At 41.3% G+C, this 12,764-nt stretch overlaps 1 protein-coding gene across 1 annotated transcript in view; it reads left to right on the forward strand.

Annotated features, from left to right (window-relative positions):
* The window catches only part of LOC131980034 (contactin-associated protein-like 4), a 148,764-nt gene that overhangs the window by 125,066 nt on the left and 10,934 nt on the right, over positions 1-12,764 (forward strand). Inside the window, exon 21 of the mRNA XM_059344168.1 lies at positions 12,154-12,241. Within this exon, the coding sequence (XP_059200151.1) occupies positions 12,154-12,241 (88 nt within the window). The remainder of the gene's footprint in view (positions 1-12,153; positions 12,242-12,764) is intronic.

The raw sequence follows: 12,764 nt of genomic DNA on the forward strand, positions 1-12,764 counted from the left end.
ACCCTAGAGAATATTGGAGGATATTTCACACAGCCAGAATGTGTAAAAAAAAAAAAAAACATACGGACCCGGCGGAAGGGGGTAATATTTTAAGAAAAAGAGTTTACGAGGTTAAAGTGGCAAATTTACGAGAATTTTTTTTGCAGATTTATGAGATTTTAAGTGGTGAATCTGCGAGAAAAAAGTTGTTTTTTCACACTTTTTTCTTGTAAATCTGCAACTTTTTTCGTGCAGATTTGCCACTTTAAATCTCTTAAATCTGTGACTTTTTTTCTTGTAGATTTGCCACTTTAATCTAGTAAATTTGCAACTTTTTTCTCGAAATATTGATGATATCCACTGAAGTTACCAAATATAGTTCTTCGCCTGATAAAGGGTTAAAGCCATGGTCCTCACTCTGTATGAAGTACGAGAAGACACAAACACGCACAAAAACTGCTTACTGCAGGGCTGCTGAGGCCACGCCCCCAACTGAGGCCACACCCTCTAGATGCACTGTGCATTCCTCCATCACATGCTCAGTTCATTTACATGTTGAATGGGACTTTTTTGAAGGGACAGGGGCTTTTTTTTTTTTTTTTTCATTTAACGTTTTTGAATGGGTGGGGTCGGGGGCATGAGTAATATAACACACCACTGTCACTCGGATTCCCTTGTTCTTAGCGTGTTCTTGATTGTCTCAATGGGAATTGGCAGCATACTCTGACAACTTCAAACAACTTCAACAACATACTCCGATGGAAAAAGAGACCGCTTTTGCTTTCCAGTTGTGCAGGTACGCTATATAGACCGTTGCTAGCTAACCGCTACTGGCTATCGCCAGCTAGCTAAGCCAACTAGCTACGAGCCAGCTATCTTTACAACAAGCCAACAAAAGACATTTTTGTGTTTAGTGCTCAGCCAAACTGAGCAACTAGTTGACGGTACGCTCGTCGACGGCAGTACTGAGTTTACCGTCAGACACAAACACCATCGCACCCTGGAAACCATGGCTCCACTCACCTCCTCATCAAGCTGTGTCAGCTGCGCCCTCCTGGTGGATAAAGTCGCAGAGCTGGAGAGAAGAATCTCCACACTGTACAAGATCCAGGAAGCTGAAAAGTTAATGGATACCATCATCTTCGGTCCAGCACAGTCCAGCACAACCTGCACCCAAGCTCCCGATGCCTTTGCTTCTTCGCTCCCTGCTGTAGGAGTCGAGGAGGCCAGAGCAGGAGCTGCCTCTCCTCCAGAGCCTGTCACCGCTCAGGGTCCAGCTGCTGCTCCGGTCACCATCCCTGATGTCTCCTGGAACCAGCTCGGGGCTAGACCAAGACATGCAGCCCTGGCCAGCTCCACCCTATCCCATCAGGAGCGCTGGTCTATGGTCGGTGCTCACAGCAAAAGAGGGAGACGCTCCTCAAATGCGCCTCCTCACAACACCATCCAGCTGCAGAACAGATATAACATTTTGGACCTGCATGACTTTCCTCTTCTGGCTGCGGAATCCCTGCCTCCTCCTACATCCAGTGACCCCAGCAGTCCCCCACTGGCGCAGATCCCTCCATCGGTCACTCCTCACCCCAGGTTTCGCTGCTCCATACCGCAGTTTACACCTGCGCCGCAGCGGGATCCTGCTCCTCACTCTGTCTGCACACCTTCATCCACTCCTCCACCACAGTTGACGTCTCCCTCACCGACCTCTCCCTCTCAACCATGCTCATCATTGGAGACCCGATTGTGAGAAATGTGGGAAATAAATCTGCAAAGACATTTTGCTTCCCCGGTGCTAAGGTGGCAGACATCCAGGAAAAGTCTGCTAGCATCCTGGACACACACACACAAGCCCAGGATGTTGTCGTGCACGTTGGCTGTAACAACATTCCTGACCAGTCATCCGAACTGCTCAAACAGGATTTTAATAAACTTCTTGACTCCCTCGAGGCCCACGGCAAGCAAGTTTTTATCAGCGGACCCATACCTTCTCACAGCTGAGGTGTCGCTCGTTTTAGCCGCACACTGAGCCTCCATACCTGGCTGAAATCAACATGTGCAGCCCGCAACATAGCTTTTATTGACAATTTTAATCTCTTCTGGAAACGCCCATCTATCCATCCAAACGGCCGAGGTTCACGGACTCTCACTGACAATATCTTTTCCTCCGTTTGGACCTCTCCCTCGCACTGACTATCGTACACCCCATGCCCAAATCATCCGCACCTGGTCAGCGTAGGTCACCACAGGCAAGCCTCCCCCTCCCCAACCTCCCCACACGAGGGAGCTAGCCCATACAGAGCTAGCTCCCCCGTGTGGCGAGGCGGGCTTACTACTGCTCTGCCCAAACTTTGTTATTTCTCCCCAACCCATTCCAGTCAGAATCACAAACAGGCGCTCATGCCCTCGCAATAAGGCTCTGAGCAACTTGACCTGCCTCCTGCAGGTCCCCATCACCACACCTTGTGAGCGTACATTCGGCACGAACATTAATCTGGCCGTGCTGAATGTGCGCTCTCTCTCCAACAAAACCTTCATCATAAATGACTTAATTACAGATCACAACCTGGACATTTTCCTACTGACAGAGACATGGCTTGGCACCGATGCACCAGCTGTTCTCACTGAGGCCTGCCCACGTAATTTTTATTTTTTATTTTCCACAAGGGGGGTTAGGAGGGGTGGCGGTACTGCATCACTTTTAAAAGAAACGCTGAACTCAAAAGAGGTTTCTTTTAACAGTTACACATCATTTGAATATCACGCCTTTCTTTTAGCAGCCCTCCGATGATCTGCATCACAGTTTACAGCCCACCCCAATATTCTTCGTCTTTCATCAGTGAATTTTCTGAATTTTTATCAATCATACACACCACTTACAAGAGGGTTTTAATAGCTGGTGATTTTAATCTACATATTGACAATATCTCGGACGCCATTTCCAGAGAATTTTTAAACCTTTTATGCTGCCTAGATTTTAAACAGCATGTTGCACAGCGGACTTACAACAGAGAGCACACCCTGTACCTGGTCATAACCTACGGCCTGTCTGCTGGTTTGTCCTCTGTTGTGGACCTGGCTGTGTCTGACCACTACTGTGTGTACTTTAACATCGCCAGTTTTAACCCTCAGGAGGCCCCGGTGAGAACGGTGAGGAAACGTTACCTGACTTCTGAAGTGGCTGCAAATTTTATCGAGATTTTACAGAGCACCCCTGCTGATCTTTTACCTGCACCCTGTGATTTTATTGTTTACAATTCTCCAACTCCAAACTGAAAACAACACTGGACTCAGTGGCTCCACTTTTAACTAAAACTGTAAAAACAAAACCTGTACCACCGTGGAGAACCGCTAACATCAAAAAACTAAAAAGAAATTGCAGGAGTGCAGAGAGTAGGTGGAGAAAAACGAAATTGACAGTTCATCATGAAATACTACGTGAATAACTCAAAACTTACCAGTTTTAATAAAGCTCACATGACACCATCAGAGGCCCTTTGCGAGGACTTTGCAGACCACTTCAGAAGTAAGATCGATGGTATCAGATCCAGTCTTTTATTCCAGAATGTATTTTTTTTACACACCTGAACCATCGCTCCTATCTGAGGAAACACTGGAGAGTTTTGCCCTGGTTGATGCAAGGACATTTGGTCGAGTTTTCTCCCAAGTAAACCCAACGACCTGCCTTTTAGATCCTATTCCCACATTGCTCTTAAAATCATTTTATGCTTTCTTTGAGGAACAGATTTTAAATGTTGTGAATTGCTCTCTTCAGACGGGTGTCTTCCCCGCTGCCTACAAAACGGCAGTGGTGAAGCCCCTTCTGAAGAAGAGTAATTTTTCACGGTGGTTTTTACCATCTTAAGAATATAGCTAGAGTCCGCCCATTTCTCTCTCAGGCCAACAAGGAGGTGCTGATGCATGCTTTTATCTCTTGTTGTTAAGACTATTGTAATGCCCTGCTCTCTGGTCTTCCCAAAAAGAGCATCCACAACCTACAATTATTACAAAACTCAGCCGCGCATGCTGACGAGGACCAGAGGGCACATTACACCGGTTTTAAAATCACTGCATTGGTTCCCCGTGTGTTTCAGGATCGATTTTAAGGTTCTTTTATTAGTTTGTTAGCTTAATGGTCTTGGGCCATCTAATCTATCGGATGTGCTTTTATCATATCAACCCTCGCGGGTCCTGAGGTCCTCTGGCACCGGCCTTTTAATTATTCCAAGAGTTACAACTAAAACCTACGGGGAGGCTGCATTCAGCCATTATGGCCCGCGCCAGCCTGCCAGAGGGCATCAGGACCGCAGAGACTGTTGATGTTTTTAAAAGGAGGCTCAATACCTGTTTGGTCTAGCTCTTAACTGATTACTTTACTATTTATTTATTTATTTATTCTCCTATTTAGCTATCTATTTACCTATCTAGTTGTTCATCACATTGTTTATATTTTCTTTCCCGTTGTATTTTATTTTTTATCCTCTCCTGTTGTTTTTTTAGTCTTTTATTTTTTTATCCTGTTGTCCTTTAGTCTTTTAGTTTTTATCCTGTCCTGTTGTCTTTTAGTTTTTTAGTTTTTATCCTTTAAGTTTTTGTTGTTCAATGAAAGAAATGATTGCTCAATAAAATAATCAGATCTTAATAACATTCTACCTACAAATAAATCTGTTGAAATGTCATGTTCTTGGGGTGGTCTGTAGCGTAGTGGGTTACACAGGCGCCCCATGTGCAGAGGCTACAGTCCTCGCTGCGGCGGAGCCGGGTTTGAATCCGGCCTGAGTTCCCTTTGCCGCATGTCCTCCACTCTGTCACCCCCTTTCTATCTGTCTCACTATCAATAAAGCCTTGAAAAATGGCCAAAAAAATATCTTAAAAAAGAAATGTCATGTTCTTTTTATTTTGCTCCCCACCTTAACTTCCCATGGAAAGTTTCTGGAAATTTACCAGAAAATTTTCACCCCTTTGCAACCGTAGTGATAGTAAAGCTCCAGTGATGACAGCAGGGTAGCAGGGACAAACTGCACATTAGAAGAGCTTCACATGAAATATGAAGCATCTTAATCATATCTGGATCCACTGAACGTCATATCTTGTTAACAACAGTCTCAGATGATGTATGAGGTTAACTTCATCTAACCAGCAGCCTGAATGTCTGTATAATTACCAACACACTGAGATGAAATACAAGGTGACCTCGTCGTGGATGGCTGCAGCCTCCTGATTCACTGAGGCTCCAGTGAAATATGAGGTGCATCTCATCTTGCCAGTTTCCATCACCTTGAATCATTATATCGTTAGTATCACACTTCAGGGACATCAGGTGAAAGTCCACAGGGGGTTTCAGTGTGCTGTGTCCTGATGACCAGCAGCCCACAGTGTCCACACAAGTGGACAGTATCACATCCTCTTCCCTGAGCACACGTCCCAATGAAAAATGACTCACTAATGGCTAAACCACTCGGGGCCGCGAATACACGGTGTCCTCTGTTTTCGTACGGTTATCAGAGAGGCCGGTGTCCACTGTTTTCCTCCAAGGGTTTCCTGTTGATCTCACAGCACGCTCCAGTTCGTCCCAGTCCGTTCAGACACCAGATGAGAAACACTCCAGGTTCTAAAAAATATGTTGAAATGGAAATAAACGAAAGAAAAGTTTTGTCCATTTAAAGCAGGGATGGGCAACTGGAGGCCCGGGGGCCGCAGACGGCCCTCACCCTCACTTGAAGTGGCCCTCAGTACAACTACATGCATTTGAGCATGCAAATCTTAAAATTGCAGTGTAAAAATGCACAAAATTACTTATTGCAATTAATGTTGGTCTGCTTGCAAAAAAAAAAAAAGAAATCACAGTTTTTTATTTGCTTCAAACCTTTTGTATAAAGGTTTTATTTTTGGAATAGTAGAGATTTTTCATTACATGCACATTTTAACGACTTAATATACTGTTCTGAGGCCTGATTTAATAAATTTCTGATCACTTTAAATCAATTCTGTTTTCAGTTTGAGATTTAACACATGCAGAAAAAGTAACTAAAGCTGGCAGCTAAATGTAAAAAGTACAATATTTGCCTCAAAATGTAGTGCAGTAGAAGTATAAAGTTACATAAAATGAAAATACACAAGTAAAGTACCTCAAAATTTTACTTAACTACAGTTCTTGAGTGAGAGTTGTGTTTTGCACTCCAAAAAGTAATCAGATGAAAAATAAAATAAAAACATACATTTTAGTGTATAGCTCCAAATGACTAATAGAAGAATTTAACAGCTGAAGTAGGCAGGAAAATGGAAAAGGCAAACAAACAACAACTGGTGGCCAAATCACAAAACTTATATTTTAGTTTACTCTTTAGTGGAGATGGGCCGTTTGGCCTGTTTCACTCTTTTGAAGCAGACTGGTTTGAAACAGTGTGTTGAGGCTTGTATCAAAGCTCCGTGATCACGTGACCGATTAGTGACTGATTCGAATTTTTGGCGATGCTTCATATGTTATAAGGAGACGTGAAGTGATCCGTGCCCCCCCCCCCCCCCGCTTCATAGCATTACAAGAGATCTTCCATTGCGAGTGTAATTCAATTGCAAGAGAACTGTAAAGATGGAGAATGCGAGTGGAAGAAAACGATCCCGTGTGTGGGAACACTCTCCCCTCCCAACAAGGTAGGTGTTTTACATATTACATAATATGATACACGATATGGTGGATTAAATGGTTACAGAAAATGAATGAATGTTATATTATATTGTTTAAGTCGTTCCTCACAAATGTGTCTGTTTAGCCTACTAATCATAGCCTACAATAAATCATTAGTTATGTTATTATCTTGACTGTTTCACTATTGCATTTTAATAAATTTATAAATTTATGTTAAGTGCCCACGAGAACTGGTGTATGGAAATAACACCTCCTCTATGTTGCGGCATCTTCGTGCTTATCATGAGAAGGCTGCAACTCTGCAGCCAAGCACCTCAGCTGAAAGCCTCCCTGCTGGCCCTTCTGGTATTATTAATCAATACAACCTGTTTCTCTGTTGAATCCTAATAGAATTTAATAGTTGCACACATGTACATCTTGTAGAAATCCCCTTTAATATATCTTTTGTCACTTTCTGTCCTTAATAATTATTATTTTTTTAAATACTCATTTTACCTAAAGCTTGGAAATCTGTTATTGTATTGAGTACAATAAAATAAAATAAATACTATGTAATCAATTTTTTTCTTTCATCCGTGTCCAGGAAGCAATAGCTGAATGAGGCCTTGCTGACCTTGTTGTTATGAATGCAAAGCCACTGGCTGTGGTGGAAAATGAAGACTTTAGGGCCTTTGTCAACCTCCTGGATCCCACATACACAATCCCAGGAAGGAAGGCACTGAAACAAACAAACAAAATGAAAAAAAAAATACAGGGCCACCAAAGACCAGGCTGTGGCACAAGTGTCAAAGGTGTCCAATTTCAGCTTGACAGCTGATATGTACATGAACATGGATGCCTACTTGGCAGTGACCTGCTAATTCATCACAGAAGAGGTCCGGCTGTAAACTGTTTTGCTTGGTCTAAAAAAATTCCCCCGGTCCCATACTGCAGCAAATACAGCAGAAGCCAAAGACACTCTGAAGGCAGAGGGGGAATCAGAGCCAAAGTGAGGAGTCTGGTCACAGACGCAGCACCAAATATGGTGGCGTGTGCCAATCTCCTTAATGTGCGCCCCATCAACTTATTTGCTCACATGTTGAATCTGGTGGTGAAGAAGTCATTATCACAGACGTCAGACCTTGATGACATTCGCATCAGGGCACGTGGGATTGTGGTGCATTTCAAGTCAAGCACCACAGCCAAAGAAAAGCTTTCAGAAATTCAGCAACAGATTGGAAGATCGGAGCATAAACTCGTACAAGAGGTAGAAACCCGCTGAAACAGCACATATGTGCTCCAGAGGCTCTACGAGCAGAGGGAGCCACTTGTTGCAGCACTCACCAGTCTGAACACCACCCTCCTCCCATTCTCACAATCAACGAGTGTCTCTCAGTCCTCTTTCCATTCCACCAGGCCACTGAGGACATGCCAACTGAAAAGAGGGTCTCTGGATCAAAAGTGATCCCTATGACTTAACTTCCGGCAGCGGAGGAGTGCAGACGTGTATTTGTGAGCTCTTATAAGATTAGCGGACTACAGCAGCAAGATGCCTCCCTTTTCCACGGATGATTACCACAAACTGTTCCAGAAGATAGCAGTACTGGAAACAAAAATTCATCGGCTCGAAGTGAATATGGAGGTAAATGTACAGAATGGGAATGAAACTACCCTGCCAATTTCCCTAAACAGTGAAAGGGAGCAGGCTAACGGAAAGCTAACTAGCACCACCAAGACGCAGCAGGAGCTGGGTGTAAATGGCAATAAGCCAACAAGTCATACCTGGAACTCTCTTGGTGCAAAGCCAAAGCACTACAAATCCCCTCCCTCAGTTTTGGGAAGACAGTTATCAGGCAGAACCCAGCACCTGGAGACTTATGACACCGAGTGGCCTGCACTACAAAGAGAAAGCAACCATTGACCAAGGCTACAACAAAAACTAAGAGCAAATTGCCCCAAGACACAGGAATTCTACGGAAGAACAGATTTGCTCCACTCTCTCAGAACCCTGACTCCCCGAAAGTGGGCTCATCTTCCAGCTCCAGAGAAAGGTATGAGGCTAATTCATATGCTAAAAGGCTACAGAAAGAGCTAACCACTGGGCCCCGTACTCTGATAGTGTGTGACGGAGCTGTGAATGAGATAAAACGCTCTTGCAGCAAGAACACCAAAGTACTCCGTTTTACCAACAACATGGTGTCTGATGTCTCAAAGAAGATCCTGAACATTGCTGCTGAGCATCCAACAGCTAATGCTCTCATCAATCATCTCATCAATTGTACTACCAGTGCTATTGCAGAGGTAAAGTAATTTTCCTCTGTGTTTTGTATTCATCTATTGCTGAAATGATAATTGTCTCTCATATATCTTTTCTTTGTTTATCCACATGTTTGAAGGAAAAACTGCTTCCAACGACAGATGACCCATTGAGTTATTGGTTCCTCCAGAAGGCATCTTACCCGCTCATGCAAAGACAGGCTCTTTGGATTTTTCCAAAGGCTGGTGAAATTGTGAGCCAGCGAAGAAGCAGCTTAAAGCCAAGCACAATGAGCAAATTTTGTTTTTAAATAAAAACATGTAAAAGAGTGTTGCATAACCACATACACATCCCAGAAGCACAATACCCTCATGTACACATGCACTTTATTTTCACACTATAGCACAATATTCACTTTTTTTCACATTGTGGCACAAGGAAGCCCTTCAGAATCATTCAAACAAAAGGACTTCTATGTCTTCGTTTCATATTATTTGTTAAATTACAATCATGTTCTCCTAATGGAAATAAGGAGAGGTATAAAATCCAACTTTAGGGATGTCCTTATGATCAACACCATAAGTGGTTTTCACTGAATTACATAAGAACTTCTCACAAATCTTCAGTCAAACCTCAAAAACACTGATGTTGAAATTGATCTTACATCACAGTACAACCCTGTCATATCAGTCCAAATCATGTTTCAAGTAATTATCAGTAGTAACAGGACATATTAAAATGTAAATTTTCTAATTTTCATGTGAGGACAATGATTCTCAGAAAGAAGACACAGCTGCTTAACCCTTTAACTGCCAAATATAGTTCTTTGCCTGATAGAGTCAGGTAATATTTAGAGAAAAAAGTTGCAAATTTACCGGATTAGAGTGGCAAACCTACAAGAAAAAAAGTTGCAGATTTAAGAGATTTAAAGTGACAAATCTGCACGAAAAAGTCGCAGATTTACGATTTACGAAACTTTTTTCTCCCAGATTCACCACTTTAAATCTCATAAATCTACACATTTTTTTCTCGTAGATTTGCCACTTTAATCTCGTTAACTTTTTTCTCAAAATATTATTTTCGTATGGGTTTTTTTTTTTACACATTCTGGCTGTATGTAATATCCTCCAATATTCTCTAGGGTTGAAATTTGGAATTTGCAAGTATTTCAATGGGTGCCCTATTAAGGGTAAAAGTGGTGAATCTGGGAGAACAAAAGTTGCTTTTTTCCCCACTTTCTCGCAGATTTGCCACTTTAAATCTCTTAAATCTACGACTTTTTTTCTTGTAGATTTGCCACTTTAATCTAGTAAATTTGCAACTTTTTTCTTGAAATATTACCTGAAGTTACCAAATATAGTTCTTTGCCTGATAAAAGGTTAAGACTGACTTTATTGCTTTTGTGTTGGAACTAGAATGAATAAGATGTGTGAATCATTTGGAAGTTTGTGGCTGCTATAATTGCAGCTGACCACTAGATGTCACTGGTAGGGTCTGTCTGTCTTTGAGGCTTTGAAGCTTCAAATCTTTTTTCGATACTATCAGGAAGAAGCCTCAAAAGCGTCACAAGGCTTCATCGCTCATCTCTACTCTTCAGCCTTAAAATGTTTTTGAAAACATGCAAGAAATATGAATTGCAATTCTGTCTATTTGATCAGTGCTACCGAGTTTACTGCAGTAAGTGCATTATTGACGTGATTGACAGCTGTGTTCAAGATTACTCGACTCTGATTTTTTGAGTTTTCATTCAAATAGTAATACAAAAGACAGATCTGTAAAAAAAAAAATCTCCTTATTCTGTCAGAATATAGTGAAAGCAAATACAGGTATGTCATATTTGCTGAGCTGTGCCTCAAGTGATCAGAAGGCTGGTGGTTTGGTGCAGTCTGTTTATTAAGAAGTTTATACAACTTTAGCTTTAAGTTAAGTGACACCTCATTGAAATAATGATTTAAGATCTGATGGGGCTAAAAGTACAGTACAATAAGACCAACATTAAGTATCTTTTCAAGCTTTAGTGTAAATTGGCTTCAAGTGTTGAAGTTTAGTTCAAAACTTTGTCTGTTCCCTCTCCACAGCCACACAGAGACAAGACTGGTCTCTGTTGAACAGCCCTCATTAAAACAATTTCCAGTGGAGAATTTCACCCCGGATGACTGAATTTTTTTTTTTTTCTTTTGAAAGTGTGGACTCACTCATTTCTCTCACTGAGCTGCTGAGGTTCAAAAAATGAAACTATAAACAAATAGACTTTGTGTCATTTGTGCCATTATTTACTTAGTGTACTGCCCTACAAAGCCTAACTGCAGTAACTACGCAAAGGGTGAAACTGAGAAAAACTGCTTTAAAGTTTTTGAACGTTTCTGAACCGGCCAGCCAAATGGGTTATAGGTAGGTAAGTGATATGACACTTATTTCTACATGTATTGATGATGTAATTTTTATGCTCAAAAATCATGATGATTTTTTTTACCTTTGACCCCAAAAATGTAGTTACTGCACTCTGGTTTTGCATTGCTGTAAAAGGTTCTCATAGTAATGCAATAGCAGAGTGCAGTAACTACAATGTTGTTGTCTTCTTTCAGCTTTTATATTTTGTTTTCAGTGAATAAACATTTTCAAATTGATTTTGTTATAAGTGTATTTAAAAGTGTTTAACAACTCTATTCAAAGATTTGTGTATTTTAGACTTGATATTATAAAGTTATGTTATAATTTAGTCTTAATATAATTTTATCTCACTTTTTTACTTAATCACTATATAGTGATAGAAATTATAAGTCTATTTGATAGGGAAACTGTTATTCTTGTCTTCACTATTCAACACAATGAAGAAATACAAGGAATCCTCAAGCAGTCGCGTGAGGAGCGCGGAGCAGACCCCGGGAAATTCATGTTTAAATTCATATATAAAACCAAAGCAGACCGCAGTAAGTGAACTTACTGCGGTCTGCTTTGGTTTTATGTTTAAATTCGTATATATATCCAAAGCAGACCGCAGTAAGTGCAATTACTGCGGTCTGCTTTGGTTTTGAGTTGGATTTTGTAGTTACTGCAATTTTTATATCATAATTTCTCTGAAAATAAGCAAAATTGAAATCTAAAACTTTGTCACAAGATAAAACAGACATCAAGGAGTTAATTTTTAGTTATAACTCAATTTCGACCAAAAATGTAGTTACTGCAGTTAGGCTTTGTAGGGCAGTGTAGAAGTCAGAAAAGATTTGAGTTTGAAAGATACTCTGAACAAACGACTTTTACCCACAATTAATTAATGAGAATATTTTGTGTTTTTCAGATTGACCAAAACCCCAGAGAAGACTTCAACCTGACATCTGACGGAGAATTCAACGCCATCAAGTCGCTGGTGTTGGGCAGAGTGTTCGGTAAGTGAGGAGGCAGTAAATGCAGAGATGAGGCCTTTTAAGTTAGAGAGCACTCAGACTTGCACTCATTTGAATAACAGCTCTGAGATGTTTGGCCTCAGCCGACACTAAGCATGGGCTTTCTTATGTATATCTGCAGGAATAAACGCAGCTAAGCCTGTAAGTATGAAGAGGAAAATACAAATCACTTCATTGTACTGAGCATTAAGTAGTGCAGAGTCAAGATGTAAACAGAAAACTACTTCAGCAGATTGCTGAGTTAGCCACATAATGTATAAGTTGTTGTTCACTCTGAGCTGAGGCTCACAGGTAGAGTCCGTGCTGATGTTGTCAGACCAAATTTTGGACCTTTCAGTCATGTTACTTTCTCTCAAGCATCTACATCACCTGTTACTCAGTTATTAAATAAACATGAAAGTTACTGCAAGGAACTTTCATTGCGTGTTGACGTGTTTGGGGGCCCCTGTGGTCGAAAGTGTACTGCAGCTGCCAGACTCCCTTTAGAAAATCTCTCATTTTACTG

Source organism: Centropristis striata, chromosome 11, assembly GCF_030273125.1.
Source record: "Centropristis striata isolate RG_2023a ecotype Rhode Island chromosome 11, C.striata_1.0, whole genome shotgun sequence".
In the NCBI taxonomy this organism is placed as follows: domain Eukaryota; kingdom Metazoa; phylum Chordata; class Actinopteri; order Perciformes; family Serranidae; genus Centropristis; species Centropristis striata.